The sequence below is a fragment of the Typopeltis vanoorti genome, chromosome 15 (genome assembly GCF_054136105.1).
Source record: "Typopeltis vanoorti isolate ZY-2024b chromosome 15, IOZ_Tvanoo_1.0, whole genome shotgun sequence".
NCBI classification, from domain to species: domain Eukaryota; kingdom Metazoa; phylum Arthropoda; class Arachnida; order Uropygi; family Thelyphonidae; genus Typopeltis; species Typopeltis vanoorti.
The window spans coordinates 43,378,869-43,401,287 of record NC_143563.1 but is presented as its reverse complement, the minus strand read 5'-3'; the positions used below and the strand labels follow the sequence as shown (position 1 = coordinate 43,401,287).

The window sequence follows — 22,419 nt, the reverse complement described above, 5'->3', positions numbered from 1 at the left end:
CACAGCCACTAGGCTAACCGCGCGGACTGTAATTCCACTAATATAACCCGATTCAGCCTAGTCGTAGGTCCCAGTGGTTTCTTTTTCATTTTCCCTCCAAATAAGAAAATGTTGGCAAGCAAATAATTTGATATAGAAGTAATTCTATAATTATGAACAGTGTTAGTTTTTCTTACAAACTTCAGATTCATAAAATGTTTTAATCAGCACTCGTGTATAGATTATATTTAAAATATTATGACTCCGAAAATGATTTGCATTTAGAATTATATTAACTGAAGGTTTATTTTTCTGTGAAAACATTTAAGCACTGATCTATTATCATATTATTTCTCAGATAGAAGAAATACAGTTTCTTGTACTTGTTCAGCTTGAATACGGTCCCTCACTATTTGCTTCAACTGTCTTGGATGTTCTTCACAAAGTGTAACTTTACAGTGCTTATCTGGAATAAACAGAAATAAATAAATATGGAATTATGGATGACTTTACTATTTAATGAATGGTTTATATGCAAACGACCATGAATAAACATCTAGTGGATGTAAATTAAAATTACTTTGAAAATAACACAGTTCAAAAGACAGTAAATTTTTTAGAACATATGAAACTGTGATTCATTTTTGACTAAGAATTATAAAAATAAATGCGTTACTTCAGCATGCTATGTAGTTATAGCCTTTCGCTTGTAGCTCTATATGCCAGCCTCTAGAGAAATGATATCTTCGTATCATATCTCTCAATTCTTTCTTATTTCAATATACTTAATTTAAGTTCTAACCTATGTAGTAGTTTTTATGAATTTAATTACTTTTTCTTCTCCCCCCCCCCGCCTTTTTTTCCTCACAAAGTCATGAGTTTGACTGACGATCAGATGTGACGTTCTTTGTTTGTTTGTTTTTTTTTTCTAAATGAATTAGGCTTCAAATAATAAGCTCTGAAGAACATAAGAAGTACGTTCGATTTCTGATCTGGCGTCGTTAACGAATTTTTCACGGTATCGGTTGATGTTATCAAGAACTTAACATGCCTCTGTTAAGGTATTAAGTAGCCTCTACCTTCTAGTTCGTTATTATTTCTATTACATTATATATATATATATATATATATATATTTAATATTAAATTTAATTGATTAATTTAACCATTATCCGTCATAGTTTAGAACTTAAATTAAGTATATTGAAATAAGAAAGAATTGAGAGATATGATACGAAGGAGAAGTATTAATGTTGATCGGTATATTATACAGTACAATCACCAGTATCAAAATTTACTTACCAAAAAGAAAGTGCACCAGTTCTCTGGGAAAATTATAAGGACTTTCTAAAAACAAAAAAAGGTACAATAATTTTTATCCAGATATAGTATTTTAGAAAATTTTTAAAAATTATCTTGTTGATTAAATAAAAAAAAAAACAGATGTTATGGATTTAAGTTGAAAGAATTGTTTACTATTTCTATATTAATTTCCTATAAACATTCTTTTGCCCTTATGGGTTATGGTTATCTGTTTTTAACTATAAACATGGTTAAACTTCTTACTATCATTGCTCTATATCTTCATTTAGTCAAACTGATGTATTTTGCTTTATCGTTATTATTATGTGAACTGTAGTACTATAACCTGCGCCCTCAGGAAATGAGAAATAATTTGAAAGGTGAGCCATCATTTTTCTAAATGTTTTAATTTCTGTTGTCTTTTTTGCTTCAAGAAGTAATGAATGAATTGAGCAATGTCCATATAATACATTAAAAAAAGCATGTACTAGCAAAATAAATGTATACTATTTTAGGCACTTTAATAGTGAAATAAGAGGTTTAACTGAAGTTACTTACTTGACCAAAACCAATCCTTATACTCGACACACACCAAGAGATATTGGAATCCAGGAGCTAAAAGCGACATCATCATTTTTACGTATCTGCGAAATAATTACCTTTATTATTATTATTATTAGTAGTAGTTTTATTATTATTATTATTACTATTATTGTTATTTCTTGGACATAAATAAATTGTAAGAGAGAGTCAAATGTAACCTTCTAATAAGTATAAAATGTAAAAAGCATCTAAAACTAGAGCTAGATGCGATGCAAAATGCACTTATTTACATTCGTTCTATCTCTTCTTTCACTCGGCTGTGATTTTGAAGTTGAATATTGAAAAGTTTCCTGAGCCACCTTAATTGTCCTCTCAGTTGAGGCATTTGCTTCAGCTGCACCTGAGTGAAGACTCAAAGAGGACACTGCATGTCGATTTCCAAAAGTTGGTTTGGCCTAAAAGAGCTTACTCTCGTGAAACTTGGTATCATAGATTCCTGACTATCATTTGTACAGATAAAGTACTGACTGAGCTGCGGAAGATCTCTGCATGAAGTAATGGTTGCAGTGAACTCATTGTTTTGTGTTGTTTTTTTTATCTTCAAAATGGAATATGCAGTCTAATCCTCAAAGACAGTCTTGCATTGTGTTGGATAATTTGCAGAGGCTTTGAAAAGATTCAAAACAAATAAAAAAGTCTTTAAAATTTATCAAGGATTCACTCTTTTTACATGTATGGTCTGTCGGCCAAACATTTTCTGGTTATGTGTGTGCTCGAAACGGAAATGAATGAAGTGTGATGCTTCAAAGTATTCAACGATTTCGCCCTGGATGTATGGAAACCATCTCACATTCTTCTTCTGTCCAATTTCCTCTATATTACGCAAACTAGAGGGACTATCCCCATTCAAGATACGTATGCAGTTATTTTCGTAATGTGTAAAATCACCTGTTTAAGAAAAAAAAAAGAAAATCCTCCGTTTCAAAATGGGTAAAATATATGAGATAACGAACTGTCAGAACACCCTAGTAGGTATTTTACTAAAGGATGCAAAGATATCAAGAACAGTAGAAGTTTTCTACTCAGATAATCGCTTAGGGTTAACAGTTGAAGTCAGTACAAAAATAAGCAATAATAAAAATGGGGCACTTCTATATTGTATTTGGAAAGATTATGCACCGTATTTCCTTTATTTGAGAAAGAGATGGGTCCAATCCTCTTCGCTGATGTGAGGAACATTTCTCTGAAATAAAGGCTTTTTCAATTGCTGGAGTAGCCAGCCTCAGAATGTGGTAGTGTTTTTCCTCTCACGTTGTTTATCAAATAGACTAACTACATACAATGAAATATAGTTTAGAATATCCCTGTGTACAGTGAGACTGTGGTTCATGGAATTGGTTCACTGCTACTCTACGAGATCCAGGACCAGAATTTAGAGCTCGTCTAAGGATTTGAGCGTCTCCGTAGCTCAGTCAGTATAGACAAAGCCTTTTGGTCGGAAAGACCTGGGTTCAACCCGTCCATGACGTGACTTTTGACTAAAAGCGTGTTAGCCGGTCACATACAGAGGTGAAGGGGGGGGGGGGGTTTCAGCCGGAAACCCGGCTTTTTTTCATCCCTCAAAACTGGCAAAACGGCCTCGTGAACACACACGGATCTACAGCCATAAAATATACTTAATCGCTCATCCCGTGGAAGAAGAGGGGGGAACCCCGTATGAAATAAATTACCTTGATTTGATTTATTTGCGAACATTAGAAATGCATAAATGTAACAAATAAGTGATTTCAAGTCGGGCTTGTAATCTAAATGGACATCATAAGGACAGTAATACTAAACATTAGATGAAAATATCATTTTAAGTATTATTTTATAATTTTATTTTTAAATGCTCAGCCTTGAATACACGATAATGAACATTATGTTTTCCAAGGCAGAATTTTTTGACGGACTTAGCTAAGAATGGCAACAGTATTTTAAAAAAAGTAATTCAAACTCATGTCCAGAATCTTTTAAATATGAGAAATACATATAAAGGAAATTGGGAATTAAACGACATTATCTAATTAATTAGCCACAGGTTGCGTTAGCTAGGCTTAATTTGTTATACTCTATTAACAATATTATCCTCTTCGGTTTTCAGTTAATTTTTATAGAGACAACTGACAGCAATTTTAACTCTTAATAATAATAAAAAAAAAACTTGCTTTAAGGCGAATAAGTGTTTCATAGGGTGAAAACATTACCAGTATATAAAATAGTTTACATTAGTTAGTAGATATTACGAAACTTACTCTTTACGGCATTCTTTTTCCATCGCACATAAGCTTGCTTTATCCCACACTGCATCCATAGTCCCGACAATGTCTCTAATTCAGTATGAAACTATTAAACATATAAACCATATAAATTAAACATTCATTTATAATTATAATCATAGGAGCTTTCAAATCACTTTTACCAGTATTATTTCATCGCTTCCATTTACTGAAGTAAGTGCAATAATCTAAAATATACAAAATATGAAATCTCTACTAATTCAATGTCTAACATAATTTGAAATTCTTATAATTCAAATGCACTCTCTTGATATTGAAATAAATAATAAATAAATACATTTTGGTATTTATTTAATACTCCAAATTCTGCAAATGTGGTTAGCAGAAGATACAATGCGATAGAAAACGCATAACACGCAACACATTACTGGTTTAATGGATGAAGAACATGTGCTTTTCATATTCCCCTTTGTCTGTAAGGGAAGTTCTTTGAGTGGAGTGTTATTGAGCTCTAAGCTCGCCCTGTGAGGGTAGTGAGATTAGCTGTGTTTAGCTGAGCATAAGATTGATTTGGGACTTTTGTATTTGTAGTATTCCGCTTCATTGTAGCCGGAATCTTGTTTGATCAACGGGTTTGGATGATTATTTGCTTTGATGAAGAACTTTTCTGCAAGATCATGGAGAAGGGAAGCGATGTAAAGAATGTTGACTTCTCTGTGGATCTGTGAGTTTCTAATAAACCATGAAGCATCCAGAATCATTCCTCAGGCATTTGTTCTGTATCCTCTGCAGTGTTTGAATATTTGTATTCGAGGTATGGGTCCATGCAGGAGATGCATAAGTGATGAGTGGGCGTATTACCATCTTATATATAAGTAGGTTGTTTCGTATATCCAGTTTGCTTCTGCTGTTGATCATGAGGTAGAGTTGCGCGATTGTTTTAGATGTCTTCGAGCGAATGTGTTCTATGTGATTTCTGAGTTGAAGTTTTTTGTCAAGCAGCACGCCAGGATATTTAACTCCAGTCTGCCATGGAATCGTAACTCCTAATAGGTGTATGTCCTCCTTGATCTGGACCTTCTTTTTGGAAAACAGTATGGCTAAACTTTTGTAGGGGTTTACTTGAATCCTCCAGTCCATCAAACACTTCTCTAGTATATGAATACTGCTTTGGAGTCTTCTGATTACCAGTTGGGGACTGAGAGATCCTGCTAGTAGAGCAGTATCATTTGCATATAGGGTTTGGGGGAATGTCAGCTATACAGATTGAAAATAGAAGGGGGGGGGGAAAGAGTGAGCCCTGAGGAACAGCCAGGATTTTGCGTCTAGTTGATATAATTTCATTTATTTTAATTTGCATATATCTGTCTTTGAGGTATGCATCGTTTATTTTTATTAGCTTGATGGTAGGTTGAATTCTATAAGTTTATAGAGAAGGCCCTGGTGCCACATCTCGTCAAATGCCTTCGCAGCATATATGAAGACTGCAACTGTTTGGAGGTTCTTAGTCATCCTTTTATGATATGCTCAACCAGTCTATGTAACCAGGAATTATTCCAAATTGCTGAATGAATCTGAAACGGACAAGCTAGGAATTATTCCAAATTGCTCATTTGGAATAATTCCTAGCTTGTCCGTTTCAGATTGAAGCCTTGTGAGGATACATTTTTCAGCGCCCTTTCCAAGACTAGATAAAAGACTGATAGATCTGTAGCTTTCAGGGACTTGGGAGTCCTTTCCAGTCTTTTTGATAGGGATGATGTCGGCAGTCTTCCAGGTTATGGGAAAGTGCTGAAATCTAAAGTTAGCGTTGATTATGTTGACTAATTGAATTATGGCTTTGCTGGGTATTAATTTTGTTATTCTGTTGGTGATGCCATCTGGTCTTAGAGCCCTTTTGTTGTTCAGCTGGGTTATGATGCTTGTTATTTCTGCTGGAGAAGTAGATGTGATAGCTTCTGCATTATTCTTTTGTTGTCTTAAGACTTACTTGACACGGCGGTGAATTTTGTAGATGAGAATGATGTTTAAATTTTCATAAGAGGGGTTAGATTTTGTTTCCAGGTTGTCTATTAGAGCTCCTGCTTTTTCTTTGTCTGTGTGAGCTATTCCCTACTTCGTCAGTATTGGGAGTATGAACTGGCTTTTAGTATGGAGGATTCTCAAGAATTTCCAGATGGAGTTGCCCTCCATCTGGAAATATTTTTGCTCTTATTAGGTCCATGATTTCCTCAGAGATCCGACTGATCGAGTGAAAGACAATGGTTTCGGTAACTGATGTTATTCCTTTTTTTATTTGCCTGGTTAAGTTGTTTACAGCTATGTCTATCTCATATTTATTGTGAATAACAGGGGCTGGGCCGATGTGCTCTGCAAGAATTCTAGAGAGTTTGTCCCAAGGTATAAAGGAGTGCGAAGGAGTGAGTTGCTCTAGCGTACGACCTTAAGTAGGATGGGATTGTGGTCAGATGATAGCTCGTTTAATGTTTCCAACTGAAACTGGTAACTGATGTTTCTGAGAATGACTATGTCAATTACATCTCAACTTCTAGCTGGGCTATGATGGGTGGGCTCTGTAGGTCCGGCTATAACTATAGAGTTTTGTGTTGAATAATTGTTTAAAGTACGGCCTTTATTGTTGATTGTGGAGCTGAAGTTGTATGCTTGGCATTGAAATCTCTAGCCATAATAATGGAGTCTGAGGGGCTGAGAATGGAGTCCAAATCAAATACCAATAATGGAATGCTAGGTGGATTGTATGCAGCGTAAATTTTGATGCTGCCGGTATTGTTAGTATGAATTTTAATACCTGTTATCTCAAGTTTCTTGGTTTATGGGTTCGTCAAGGCGTTATGGCTTAGATAGTTTTTAATGAATACGGCTGTGCCTCATCCACAGGCGGTAAGTCTGTCTGTTTTATATCACATAGCCCTTTAATTTAGGGCTGTTAGCTGTTCTGAGATGCGTTTCATTAACCAGGACAATGTCCGGATTGTATCTGTGAGTAAACTCTTGCAGTTCAAGGATCTTGTTGGTCAGGCCATTTGCGTTCCACGATGTAATCATGAGGAAGTTAGGTTTGTATTTATTTTTATTCATGACTGAGGGCTGTCAGAATTGAATGGGTACCTGGCAGGCATCTCTTCGTGGATGGTGCGAAGGATTTGTTTTGCTGAATTCCTGTAGCATGGTAGCTAGTGAGGCAGTTAGTAATGATGTTAAATTAGAGCTTGTGAGAAGAAGTATCCTTAGCTCGTGCAGCCTCAGTATATGTTTTGTTAGTAGTTGCAGGTTGTGTTCCTTCCTGAGTTGTTGAAGTGGAGGTTATTTGAACTGCAGGGCGAACTGCACGGTTGCCCATAGTGTCGCTGCGGGGAAGTGGAAGGGCGGCTTTTACTGACCCGAGGTTCTTTGGATGTACAATGCAGCCCTTGTAGTTGGCGGGGTGAGGACTTCCACAATTGGCGAATTTAGCTGGCGTAGATCTTGGTTTGGTGAATATGATGGTCTGGTGTACTTCGCCACATTTTAAGCACCTGAAGTCGGCCCAGCATAGTTTTTGAACATGGCCAAACCTCTGACATCTTATGGTACTGTCCTGCTTACGCTTTCTTTCTTATAGGCTTAGTGGTAATGCTGAGGACGCAGATAGAAATCAGTTCGTATATCTTCTGAGTGTTGTCGATCTCTACAAGTACTAACGGCATTGGCCTTTTGTCTAACCTGAGCATCCTGGTCACTTTAATTTGGGTCAGGGTCTGGTTGATTAGATCAGCAGTGATTTCTTCAGGAGTGATTCCTTCAGTGACACCACCTTCAGGGTCTTTTCACTAAGTAAAAGGTTTCAAAGGTATGGTAGGGAAGATTTTTTTGTCTATTAGCCTTATCATCTGTCCATAGTCAGTAACAGTAGCGGGTGGGATTTTAACTTCCTCATTTGAGTTTTTAGCCCAGGAGTATAAGATGTTATGCTCCCTAACGGCTGATGTGACAAAGTCCATTTATTCCTATCCCGTAATATGACAGGAGGGAACTATTCAGGGTTCCTCGGAGCGTCCTGTGTTGGTGAGTCCTCCTCCATATGATCTTCTGTTGTTTTGCCATTTGTTTGTGCTTCCCCTTGCGAGTTGTTTTGGCGGGGAGGTTTTGATGGCAGAACATTAGTGAATTCTCCTTGAGTATCCTCATCCTCTCCATCTGGATCATTTGTTTGGGCGTATAGGTTTAAAAAAACCCGGTCAATCCGATTCAAACCTTGTTATTAGGAACTTCAGCACGTCTAGTGCCTGCTCCTTGATTAAGTTCCGGATCTGTTCCTTGATGCCCTCCATGCTGATGTATCGTCTCCTGTCGTCTGGAGCTATTTAAGGGCTGTGAGAGACTTAGAAATGAAGGGACAGTGAGCCTACTTATAATCCCGCAGGTGTAGGACTTGCCAGCACAATCCTGGTGACTGGAAAAGTCAACTAGCAGAAATCAAGAGGCGTTGTTATGTTGTAGTGTTGTGGGAAGAAAATATAAAACTTACTTGGTTCGGCAGGAAATTACTTACCTCCCTAAAACCATACAACCATCACTGGTCCTCATTTCGGGTAGGGCCTAAGTGGCCATTGACCTCTTGCACATTTTGTGTAGGGGGGGGGGGAGACGTTGGAATTCGGGCAGGTTTAGAGCCAAGGCAATGCAATATTCACAGAATACCTCCGTAAGTAGTATAATACAGCCTAAAAGAGTGTGGTTTCTAGCAGTAAGTTCGTCAAACTCCAAACTCATCACTCAATCAATGCAATAGAAAATATTCGAGAAAAGAAATTATATTACTAGGTGATTTGGAGAGTTCCGTAAAATATCTAAAAATGTGGTGAGAAAAATTTAAAAATACTATCAATAAAACAGCAAAAATTCGTTGAGAATTTTCAATTTTTTAATATTTCTATTTGTCAGTTTTAATATGTACTGCCATTAATATTAACATTCTCCAATAGCTTCCGTTTCACGCGTGAGTTGTAATTCTTGTCACAAGTGTGACGCGGCAGCATTTTACATATTTTCCTAAGTACATACTGAAAAGAGATTTTATAAATGATGACTGACTCTATAAGAGTAGTTGTACAATTGTTATATACAAGGGTTATATTAATTCTTACATATTTTTCAGAGATTTGTTTGAAATATTATTTGGAGCTAATTTATCCTTTAGCGATGAAAAAAGTAGTACTTGTCTGATTTAAAAAGAATATCAAATATTTCATTAGAAAAAGAGGCGGGTTGCTTTAGACAATGTTTTGAAAACGTTGGAAGTATGCTATTTTAAGAAAATATAGCTGCTGTTCAATTGAATATGTATTAACACAAAACTGGTAACTTTGTGTGTGTGTGTGTGTGTGTGTATGGGGGGGGGGAATTATTCTACCAATGGAACTGAATTGTTGGAAATTGCTCATGCTAACAGATTCCTTATTAGCAATATCTGCTTCCAGAAACACCCAAGACGGGCCTATACTCAGAATGGCTCTAGAAACAGGGAAGACATGCATTTCTGATGCGGATACTTGCCCAAGAGCAGAACTGTGGAACAGACATTAGCTAGTAAGAGCCAAAGACTGACTCCGAAACCTTCCAAGTCAGGTCTATCTCACTAGACTGGATGTCAGAGTAATCCCTGGTGGGTTCAAAGATGAAACATCAACTCAGCTGGATGATCTTTTGGAGACTATTGAAGAGAACTCACCTGAAATGCTTTGGGAATAATTCAAGGATACAGTCAAGAAGTATCTAGGTCTAGGTCTAAGTATCTAGAAGACCAATAGACCCATAGATATCAGATTCACTATGGGATCTAATGGAAAATTTCGATCTGGGTTCTCCTCCACTTAGGCATGAGATTGAAACAGCAGTTAAACAGCTTATATGAGGCTATCTCATACAAACAAGATTTTATTAAAGATCATTCTAAATACGATTGAGGCCTAAGGAACAAGCAGGTATAATGAAAGGAAAGGGTATGAGAAATCAGATTCTTTGCCTTGGACAGATCGCAGAAAGAACAAAGAATTTAGAGTTCCTGTGGTAACGTGTTTCATAGACTACTCTAAATTTGACTGTGTTCAGCATGTGAAACTATGGGAAGTGATGAAAAGAATGGAATTTTCCTCAACATATTATCAGGTTGATAGCTAACAATAGGCCACGGTAAGAACCGGTGTTAGATTAACCGATTGGCTTCAAGTTGGAAATTGAGTTAAGAAATGATGCCTTCGTTCTTCTCACTTGTTTAGTATATATGCTAAGGACATCGTACGTGAAGCATTGCATGAATTGAAGACATAGATTGACCAGTAAACTGAGGTATGCTGATGATACAGTACCCTTTTGTGTGACAAGAAAGAACTATGACAAATTCTTGACAAAGTTAGCAACATCAGTAATAACAGAGAACTTCAACACAGTCCTATCAAGACCAAGATTATGGCTCTCTGAAAGGAAATACAAACAGGGAAGCTCTTGAGAAACAAGTGCACCTTAGTGGAGAAAGAATTAAGGAAGTCAGCAAGTTTGAGTACCTGTGATCCATTATTAATGTGAAGAAATTGCTATTCAGAAGCCGTTAGAAGAAGATAAGAAATGGCTAAACCAAAAGTCAGAGACTTGTCTAAATCTGGAAGGATGGATCTATCTCCTTGGGACCAAAGTTGAGGATTTTGGATGCAGCGACTTATGGAAGTGAGACATGGATCCTAAGAAGGTCTGATAAGAAAAGAAGAGCTGTTTTTGGAAATATTTTGGACACATTCAAAGGATTGAGGGAGGACCTCTAAAACCGGTAATAGAAGGTAAAAGTCATAGAAAAAGAGGAAGGCGTAGACTGTCAGTGGGATGGATGGATGAATGCTGTGTCTGGAGTGACCGATATTCAGAGAGTTGAAGCCTCTAGAAAAGCATACAACAGGACCACGTGGCGGGGATTGATGCGGCACTTCACCGGGACTGAGTGACCATACGGCTCCTGTTGATGTCCAATGAATAGGTGGAATGGAATGGAACTGAACGGGTTGATAAGTTTAATATGTAATTTTGTGATTGGAATTAGTGAGCTTTCTGAAATAAACAGCTTTTGTAATCTCAACTGTTTATTTATTTGTTCCGATAATCATTTAGTGAATGGGAATGAAGCTGACATAAAAAGTCTAAAAACGAATATGAACTGGAGATAATCTGCCAGATAACAATCGGGAAAATTTTCGTCATAACAATTACACAAACAGAAAAAAAACTATATGAGATAACTCTTTCTTTTGTCTCAAATGATTCATACTCGATTATTTCATTTTTTTCTTTTTACTCTTTCTCTTGGAATTAATTGTAATGAGTCCTACTGGCTACTACAGTTGAGAAACCTCTTAATTAAAAAAAATGCCAATTTAATTAAAACAGAATACGATATAGACTCCAAGAAGATCTGACTGGAATATAAGCACAGGATATTCATTTTCGCAACATGGCCATCCAATTTCCGTAATAAAGATAATTGCGTTGAAAATATCGATGGATATATATGAAAAGAAGTCTAATCATGAAAAGAGAATCATATTAGAAGAAAATAAACAATTCTATACTAATATTTTCAATATTATTAAAAAAGTTATTTAGATACCTGTTTAGGCTCAGTATGTCACATACATAAATTTTGAGTCGCCCATCCAGAGTCTGAAAATAAATAGTAAATAAATTACCAAAACTTTGCCATAAAAGGAATGAAAGTATCAACCTATAGCAGTAGCATAAGCAGGATCAATGCTGTTTGATCTTTTAATCTTTCGGAAGAGATATATCTTTGCATCATTTGAGATATACACTCCGGTATCTTTTCATGCGTATCTTTTTTGTGCGGTTTTGAAGTTATGCGGTGAATATTTCAATCAAATTCCGGGTTTTCCCCGTTGTACATAATGAACAGCGTGTTGCAGCACATTCTGGCGTACCGTGTAAACAGTGAGAATCGGTGAAGTTTAATTTTGCATGTGAGTAAGTGTTTGTCTTTTCATTATCGTAAGTCTAAATTTTGCTAATTTTTATTTTAAAGATTTAATTTGGCTTAATGTAGTAAAAAGAGCCAAAGAAAAGCAATTTCTTCGGAAATGAAAATTGCAATTTTAGATCGCTTAACAAACGGAGAGGGATCTACAGCGATTGGTAAACATTTTAAATTAGGCGAATCTACTATAAGAGCAAGTAAAAAGAATGAAGTTGCAATATGAAAAATCTGTCATTTCTGGCACAAAACTAAGCCAAATTATCATCGTACTCAAGAAATGCTTTATTAAAAAAAACGAAACGACCGCTCATAATTTGGATTGAAGAATTAACTCAAAGAAGAATTCCTATAAATGTTTATTTAATCAAACAAAAAGCTCTTCGGTTTTATGAACAGATGAAGCAATTGGAGCCATCTACTTCCGCTTCCCAGGCTGATAAAGAATTTTCGGCTAGCAAAGGATGGCTAACCGGGTTTTTAAAAAGGAATGCACTTATATAACGTGAAGATTATAAGCACGGTTGCAGCAGCAGATGAAGAAAAAGCCAAAATGTTTCAAGAGAAGTTAGCCAAAATTATTGAAGATGGTGGATATTGTGCCCGATCAAGTGTTTAACGCTGATGAAACAGGATTGTTTTGAAAGAAAATGCCTAGTCGAACTTACATCGCAAAGTCTGAGAAAAAAGCAATCGGGTTAAAGCAAGCAAAGATCGAGTAACGTTGCTACTTTGTAGCAATGCATCAGGGGATCGAATGTTGAAACCTCTCCTAGTAAATCGATCTCTAAGACCACGTGATCTAAAAGGCAAAGATCTAAAACAGCTGCCAATACATTGGATGGCTAATACAAAGGCCTGGGTAACAACTGCTGTATTTACTGAATGGTTCAACAATTGCTTTGTACCAGAAGTGGAAACATACATGAAACAAAAAGCTCTCGATTTTAAAGTTTTATTAATTGTTGACAATGCAAGTCATCTCCCCATTTAGAACATCCAAATGTGCAGGTAGTGTTTTTTTCACCCAATACAACAAGCATTATTCAGCCATTAGATCAAGGCATAATTGCTACTTTTGAAAAATATTACGTTAAGCACACTGTTCAATTTATATTGGATAAACTAGAAAATAAATAATTTAAAGTAACTGACGTTTGGAAAAAAAATTTCTATTTTGGACTGTTTAAATCATGTTGCATCTGCTATCGCTGAAATAAGACCACAAACTTTAAATGCCTGCTGGAAATTAGCTTGCCATGGATGTGTTGCGAACAGTGCAGCCGTTCAGACATCTACATTATCAGCTGAAATCATTACTTTGGCACATGAAATTGGTGGAGAATATTTTGAAACATTTAGCCAGAATGATGTAGACGAATTGCTTGTGGATAATGCCTTATGTGACGATATTATTGGATATCGGTTAACTTTAGATATCGTCGAAGATCCAGATAACGATAGTGAAGCGGAAGAAAAACCTGTCCCCCTCCCTGCAAATATAATTCGAGAAGGTCTTGAACTGTGCAATAAATTGGAATATCATTTTCGTGTTAATGCCACAAATTCTGAACGAGCCTTTAAATTCCAACGTGAGCTGAAGAACTGTATGTCTGGATATCGCGAGCTGTATAAAAAATTAGTAAAGTCGTCATCGCAAACTTTAATCACTGATTACATTGTCAGAAGAAAAAAATCAGCACAGAACGAGGGTGAAGCTAATTCTGTTTGTGAAGAAACATTGCCTTTACCATACAGATCTGGGCGCTGACTATCTCTTCTGGTGATGAAAGTGATTTCGCACCAGTTCGCAAACGTTGCCGAATATTGTGTAATAGCAAAGATAATTCAGATAAAAAAATGTAAAAAAAAAAATATTACTTTTCAATAAAATTAAATGAATAAATCTTTAAAACAAACTTCGGCGGCATTCTTATTTCCCTGAATTTTTATAAACCTTTTATGCAATTTTAGGTTTATTTTAATTCATTGCTTCGGCTTTACGGTTTTAGAAAATTATGGAGCGTATCCCTAATTTTTCAACGTAAGTTAGGTCTTTTTTGTGCGAGTTTTTCTATGCAGTTTTCTATGGAACGTATCTACCGCATGTACTTTATATATTGATATATAAAAGGGGAACAATTCGAACGACGAGGATCCTGCATATGTTACTGAGCAGCAGTGATGATATTTATATCAAAATAACTATCTCTCAGGGAAACAATTAGTAAAAAGAATAAAATTGAACGAAGTGCTGTCAGGAAAGGTTATATCATGGATAAAGTGTTTTAGTCAAAGAAAAGTGTAAGACAGGATGCAAAGTGTGTGTGTGTGTGTGTGTGTGTGTGTGTGTGTGTGTGTGTGTGTGTGTGTGTGTGTGTGTGTGTGTGTGTGTGTGTGTGTGTGTGTGTGTGTGTGTGTGTGTGTGTGTGTGTGTGTGTGTGTGTGTGTGTGTGTCTAATCTAGAGGAGGAGGAGTATCAAAAATCATTCCTTTATGATAATGATTGAATTTATTCAGACAATCCAACTAGAGAAACGGTTCAAATAATTAATCATCCTACAATCCGAACTAACTCAAAGTGATTTTTTTGAGATTCTTAAAATAAATAAATAAAGTATTTGCATGTGTCGTTTTTACGCATGAGAACTAAATCGATGTAGCTCATGATTTTTTAATTTTACAACATTATATACAGCACTCAGAAACTTGTTCACCAATTTAAAAAATCATTTGCTAAGGCAAGGCAATTACGTTCAAAATTATTTGGTTGTTTTCTTCCGATGTGTGTGATTTACCCTCTTCTTATTGAAATATTTACAACCTTCGAGTGTTATGACTTCGATATAAATATGTTTTTAAGTATGGCTGAGATCTTCCAGTACGTGGTATTATCCACGCTTTCTTACTAGATGTCCGAAGTAGCTTGACAAAGTTCCATGTTTGTGTTATAAGTTTACAACCTTTGGAAATCATTTGAACAACATTCATGGTAAAAATATATCTCCAATGAAAAAAAAAGTGAATAATTCTTAATATATCTAAACCTTCGATACCTGGTACAGTTCTCCTTTCAAACTTTCCACAGGTTCTTTTGTGTATTCAAGTTTTTGTTCGGTAAAGAAATCTTTTACTGCTTTGGTACAGAAATCCACTCCAACTATTTTATGACCTTCTTCATAGAGCCTGAAAAGTTTGATAAAAAATTGTTCACATTGCAAAATTAAAATAAATAAAAAAGAGAGAATAGTACTCCATTCCTTTCCGTACTACTAGAAATTAAAGAAGTGTGGAATGGTCTAAGTGTTACGTAATAATCTTCGCCTACCCTGATCCGTGTGACGAAATTGACCGTCATCATAGGATGCAAGTGGAGGTGTGCAGACAAAACAGCATCTATTAACAAAAATCCTGGCACCTGGTGAACGTAAAGAGTTTAAACTAAATGGACGAAATTCACATACTTTTTTAAATATGTAATTTATTTATTTGTCATTAATTTTAATGCAGTAGACCGATTATGTTCACCAGATGGCAGGCCGATACAGAGAGTATTTATTCAATGTTCCCATGGCAACAGTGAACTTTTGCGTTTACTAAAAAAATAGCTCATGAATGCCTTGTTTATGTTAATTAAAATTATTTATATTCATAGTAACATGAAATAAACTTAATTATTGTATTTACTAGTGTATATCATTATCCCCCCCCCCCTTTCAATTGCTTGATGCTTTCAACCGTCGTTTATCGAATATGGTGAAGCTTTATTTTTGCAATATCTGCTTTTAAATTGATCTAAGTTTTACATTCGGATTTACCATTCATGAAAATTTTGTGTGAACTGTTTCTGGAACCTACATTTTTGATTATTATGTTTATACTCGATTTTATATTTACTTAATCAGGGAAAACGGACTATAAGTGGAAAAAAGTCTAGAAATTCTGATTAACATTATATTCTGAATTACGTGGAATGCAATTTATTTCAATGTTTAAGTAAAGTAACACAAGTTTAAATTCTTTAACTATATTTCTCTTTATTGATACATTTTCTTTATTACATTGATTAAGATGATGAGTGTAAGGGTAGGGAATGAATATTATGATCTTCACATTGATAATCATTTAAATGATTTTATTAAATATCCAAATGTGTGTGTATGTACGAGGGTAATTTCAAACGTTCACACCGCGTGCATGGTCAATGAAATGATGTCAATGAAATCTTCGCGTCAATTGTATACCAGAACATGAGCAAAATAAAAACGTCCTGTACTTGTTTTTGTTTCTGGAAATAAGACTTCAGAAAAAGATGTGAGGAAGAATTGGGATATCGTGTAGCTCAATTGGTTTCGACAGAGTGGTCCGGTTGAAATACTTGGGTTCGAATCCCATGCATGACGCGAAGGGCCTTCATGTTTTTTCAATGAAGGTGAGTTAGCCGGTCCCATACCCAGGTGGTCGATTTTTTCCAGAAACTCTGATTTTTGGTCTCTCAGCACAGGCAAACCAGCATCATGAACACAAACCTAGAGATCTAAAACACTCTTTGGGAATCAAAAGAGGAGTGAGATGCCGGCTGTATTAATTACCTAAAACTTCTGATTAGGGGACTCAGCCGGCGTCTGACGGACGGACGAGAATTGGATGACCGTGGAAAGTGTTTTCTCAATTCGTAATCCTCTTGCAGTGTCCTCACATGAACCCTCCAGTCTTGGATATGTTTTGTAATTTGAAAAGCCCATTTTTTAGGAAACACCTCACCACTATTTATATTATACAGTACATAAATGGTAGTGAGCACAGCAGTGATAATGCATAAAGAAAATTGCACTGAAGATCTATAAATATATTTTAGTATAAAAATAACTACTTTAGTGTGAAAAAAAACTTTTCGAACGATACTCTCAAACGGTGGCTGAATTTTTAGTTCAGAACAAGTATTCTTTTTTTTTATCGCATTTTCGGTATAAATGAAATATCCCTCATATTCTCAAGTGACTCCCTTTTTCTTTTATTTTTGTAAATCCTAAATGTCGCTTTCTTTACAAGTATAATGAGTATAAAGAATATTTATTTTATATTAATGATTTTTTTTCAAATTTGACAAAATACATCAAATTATAATAATTTTAACAAATCATAAAAATTGTTAGTTGTAATTATAAACAATCATATTACTTACCATTTCATGTCCACATTTTTGCCACACAGAGGAAAGAATATCTGTATATTTTGGCGCCCATCAATCAGAAGATGTTTGTATTTTAAAAGCATTCTAGATTACGACAAATTAAAATTATTAATAGTATTATATGCAAATCAATAAGTATATGTGTGATATAAAGTGCATTATATGCTCACTCATGCAACATTGTAATGAATGGTTGCTATTCAGCTAACGAAAGACTATTTAAGAACCATAACAGGCTACAGTAACTGACTACACAACAACGTAATAATTATTAGAAGTGGAAGAAATATGTAAATAACGATTTTACCTCTCAGCTTACCACAGGTTATCAAACAGCAGATATTTAGTGTTATTCTTGTTCCGGTTAGCATTATACTCTATGGAGTCACACAGCTTATCATACCGTAACTTAAATGCATTCACACCGCTTTTAAACAATGTATTCCAATCACCTATCACTCTCCACACAAAACTACTCTTCATCCCTTTGCTAACACCTTATTTCAGGGATGTTGTTTGTATCTTCCTCCTGTTTCCATCCATTATATGAAAAATGGCATCGACATTAATCCAGTAATAACTCCTTACCAACTTAATGTCTGATCATGTAACCTCCACACTTTTCATCTTCTATGCACTAGCCTCTGCAATTATATTCCCTCAAATCTCTCCTCATTCCACAGACCAGAACCACCTCAATCGTCTCTGAGCCTTTTCCAATATCTCTTCATCTCTTTGAAAATCAGGTAATCAAATCTGTGCAAAACAGTCCATATGTGGTCTGATCAAAGCCTTATAGAATGGAAACATAATTTCCTAACATCTGTATATCAGTTTCCTTTTTCTCGGCATCACTACTATAATCTGTTGTGCAGCTTCACAATTTCAGAAATGTATCCCCGAAATTTTTGGTCCTTGTCCACAATCACTCACAGATTGTTCATCATTGTCCACCTCTTCTTATTATTTGCTACATTGAACAGATAACCACACTCACTCGACCAGTTATCCAATCTACTAAAGTCTTCTCGCAAGGTTACAACATCCGCTCTACTCCTCATAGTTCTTAGTGCAGCTTTTCAAGTAAACTTCGCATTGTCTCCAAAGATCTGTATATCACTGTTGAAGCTCATCCCAGTATTATTTTTATTATCACGTGACACCTCTAAGGACTCCAATGACTTATCGAGGGAGGGCACCTACTCTACAACTCTCCTTCTCCACCACAAAATCTACCAATTACAGCGAACGGCAACTACCTTTATCATCTATACCAACGCAATTTACTGCCCACCACCACCACCACTACTAGAATTTTCACAGACAATCACTAACGTCAATGCCCACGGCGGGATTCGGCCGGCAATTATTCACATACCGTATAAGTTAAACAACAACAGCCCCAAAAAAACAGACCTATGGGGAACATAATTATTGAATATTCTCTTCTGGTACATCATCCCCCCCCCACCTCAACACAATCTGCTAATATCAATCAAGCAGCCATTCTCCAATCCAGCGCATCTATTATCCAACCTAGATCAGTTTCAATTTACGTACTGGCTTGTCATGCTGCAATCTATGAAAAATATACTTCAGATATTTCATTTGAGTAGAAAAAAAATTTTTTTTTGTTGTTGTTAACTTTTTTGGTCGATGAGTTAATCACAGCATGTATATTTCCTTCTTCAAGTATTCAGTAAATCGATTACGAAAATATATTTCCTCATTATTTTTAAAGAAGCGAACAATGTGAAAATTTTACTAGGTTTATCTATTTTACAAAAATCAGAGAGCAACCAGAAAATTAGAAAATGCATTCAATTAATATTTACGGATGCTTGAAATCCAAGAAAAAATGAATATCATTATCGCCATATTTCTTTTCCCAAAATTTATGCGACTCCTCAGATGCCATCTAGTGTCCAATCTGCAAAATCATAAATAAATAAAACAGTTGACGATTAAAATATTCGAAATAGCATTCTCCCTTAAAAGAATAAATAAATAATAAAAATTAATTTGAGCATTCAACCTTTAAAACGAAAACAATGAGAACTGAAATCGGATAAAATCAATACTAAACAAGTTAACCTTTACAATATTTTGAATGTGCTTTTCAAGTTCAGTATTATACAAGATAAAATTTTTATTTTGCATAATTTCCAATTATGATTATATTATGATCCCTTATTACGAAACTACCGATAAAATAACAGGTTTAAATTTTTATTCATTGCAATTTTTTTTCTTCAAGTAAACGACATTTTCTTGTGAAATTATTATTATATAACACCTCCAGGGACTACATCTATTCGAGGACTCTCCGTCTCTACCACTCCAACAACTAAAACTAACTTTATAATCTACACCAACGCCATCTAACCACTACCACCAGTATCTTCATAAACATCCATGCCCATGGAGGGATTTGAACCCGCAGCCTTTTGGCTGGAGAGCAGATATGCTAACCACTCGGCCAACCAGGCCGGCTTATTATTGGCCTGACTCCATATAAATAGGTTCATGGAGTCAGTCCTCATTGAGGAAAGGCTGGAGAAAGTGCACGTCATCAATCGTATCTCTCCTTAAAAACATTCCCTAATAACATCCAATGTCCAGTGGTATCTTACTCCATTCATTCATTACACCTCATAAAAGAATCTACACCTCATAATCTTCCTGATCACCTCCTTATCAGTTTCTAGAGATAACGTTGTGTTCTCCCTCCACCTCCCATGAGCTGACATTTCCCCTGTATCTATATAAGAGCCTTTTACTAACTCGTATGTTTCTATCGTATCTCCTCTCATCCTTAGCTCTAAAATTTTGAAGACCATAATCTTTCAGCCTGTCTTCATGTGCAAAGCTCTACAAGTCTGATATGATTTTTGTTAGCAAATCTTTTGCTCTGTTTCTTAGGAATGAAGAAACACTGAAATCCAAGTAATCGTATTTGTTCACGATCGTTCAGATGTGGTCTTATTAAGACCTTGTAAAGTAGGAGAATAACTTCCTTATCCCTAAAAGTTAATGTTCTTTTCAAAAAATGTTATCTGCTGCCGAGGTAGTTTCTTTGAGACTTCACAGAGCTATAACTACCATATTTTAGTTATTTCAAAACATGCATAAGGTGTAGCACACCACTTTTTTTAATAACTAAGAAATAATATGGAAGCAACTCTTGATGGTTTAGATCTCCTTCTGGAAAGTAACAATAACAATAAATTATTAGATTGTTATTGTTACCATGATTATTATTATTATTCATCTATATTTTTGTTCAGTCTTATCATGAAATAATTTTTTTTCTTCAATGTCAGCTGCAGTTTTTTAAAAAAATAAATATAATACTTTAAAAAAGTTCCGAGACCAGGCTAGCGATTCAGTCAGAATTACAACATTCACAAAACATAGAGACAAGGGAGAGAGAGAAAAACATTCTGATCCAGGTATCGTATTTACTAATTCTTCACACACACATACTAACCAAAATGTAGAATTACTGATTTATCATCACGTATGAAGTGCGGGAAAAAAAAATTGATGCTTTATGAAACAAATGCCTGAACATAGACTTTGTCTACGGTGAGTGCAATCAGTCAATTCATAGAAAAACCAGTTGGACTTCAAATTTCTATAATTGTGTGATCGTTTTTCGATTTTTTTTTTCCAATTTGCAAAACGATTCGAAAATTTCCCCTCACTTCTTTGTTTAAAATTGTAGGCTGAGATTGAGGTCCCTTTATGTGAAGATCACTTAAAACTAGTAAGTAGTACAATACGCATGTAAGATATCAGGAGTCGTTTTGAATGCTGTTATCCACTGCATTGTAAAATGGTAAAAAGTTCATGAGTGGATGCTTTACTTTCAGGTTATTTTTAATTTATTTTTATCTTATTATAAATGTAAACAATATCACTAGACTAAAAAAAAATGCATCGATATTTTGCTATAAAGAAATAAAAAAGTCACTAGTAAACAATAAATTATATAATTTATAAAGTATATAATCTTACTATAATAAAAATCAACATAAATCTTTAAAAAAATCATTGTTCTCTTCCTATAAATGACAATCAACTTTAGAAATCTAAAAGCAACATATTTCTTATCTTATTATAATAAAAATCGTCACATTAAATTTTTTTTTAAATATTGTTGTCTAGTATTCTCAGCAACGTCAGCCATTTTCGATTCACTGCTAGATGAAAAGCAAGATGACTCCAAGAATCGTCTGATATATTTTTTTGAAACAGTCCTGAAGATTAGTTCAGGCGCAAACTTTGTTGGCTTACACATGGGTAAAGGATTAAACCGAGAACATAATTTCTTGGGATCTTGAATTTATAATTGTCTAAGATACTTGAAAGAAATCCAATACAGCCGCGAAAAAAAAAATAAGATGGTATCTACACAAAATAACATGTTATTTTACCTCATAGAAAAACCAACCAACCAACCTCGTTGCATAAATTAATTATTATATTCTTATGAAACCGTTTTATAAATGTGTGAAATCGTTCACCCTCAATTTAAAAATTAACGAGTTAACGTTAAATTCTAAAGTGAAAAACTTACTATTTAAAAGTCAGATATCAGTCAGCAAACCTGCAAAGTTATCTAAAATACTTACGTTCGAAGACGGAGGAAGTGTTTATTCCTTTTTTAATGCTGACACTGCACTTCGAAACTTTATCATAGCAAACTGTCATAACATGTGATTAACATCGCCCTGTAGTAAGCAGATTATTGCTCTGGATACTGAAACTTCTTGAAAGCTAACACGCCCTCGTGGGGGAGGTTGTGTTAGCTATGATCAGCTGAGAGTAGAATAGCGTTCGGTCTTTTGTATTTGTAGTACTCTGTTTCATTGTAATTGACAGCTTGTACGCTCAGCGGGTTTGAATTGTGATTTGACGAAAAATATTTCTGCGAGACGTATGGAATGCCGGTTTCTCGATGAATCTGTGAATTTCTGATAAACCAGAGGGCCTCTAGGATCATCCTTAGGCACTTATTTTGGATTCTTTGTAGTTTTAAATGTTTGATCGTGAAGTGTGACTCCATGTTGGTGAGGCGTAGGTAAT

At 35.2% G+C, this 22,419-nt stretch overlaps 1 protein-coding gene across 3 annotated transcripts; it reads right to left on the bottom strand.

Moving 5' to 3' along the window:
* Positions 1-266: 266 nt before the first annotated feature.
* On the bottom strand, positions 267-22,033 carry LOC150098710 (thiopurine S-methyltransferase-like). Of its 3 annotated transcripts, none has more exons than XM_090404958.1 (9): positions 21,966-22,033; positions 19,164-19,258; positions 17,320-17,412; positions 15,191-15,320; positions 11,757-11,809; positions 4,118-4,192; positions 1,839-1,924; positions 1,281-1,325; positions 267-445 (listed from the first exon to the last, which is right to left on the bottom strand). In XM_090404958.1, exons 2-9 carry the CDS (start codon positions 19,244-19,246, stop codon positions 327-329), a joined length of 684 nt encoding a protein of 227 aa, XP_090261084.1. In that variant the 5' UTR covers positions 19,247-19,258; positions 21,966-22,033; the 3' UTR covers positions 267-326. The 3 variants fall into 3 exon arrangements, with proteins under 3 accessions (XP_090261084.1, XP_090261081.1, XP_090261082.1); XM_090404955.1 differs by lacking the exon at positions 21,966-22,033 and adding an exon at positions 21,911-21,946; XM_090404956.1 differs by lacking the exon at positions 21,966-22,033 and adding an exon at positions 21,768-21,807.
* Between the last annotated feature and the right edge of the window lie 386 nt (positions 22,034-22,419).

Excerpts from the sequence above, each read along its gene's own strand:
- LOC150098710 (XM_090404958.1), bottom strand. The coding sequence starts at position 19,246 with ATGGCATCTGAGGAGTCGCATAAATTTTGGGAAAAGAAATATGGCGAT. Across the intron at positions 4,193-11,756 it reads GACATACTGAGCCTAAACAG|AGACATTGTCGGGACTATGG; the intron begins GTATCTAAATAA and ends ATACTGAATTAG. Across the intron at positions 1,925-4,117 it reads GAAAAAGAATGCCGTAAAGA|ATACGTAAAAATGATGATGT; the intron begins GTAAGTTTCGTA and ends ATTATTTCGCAG.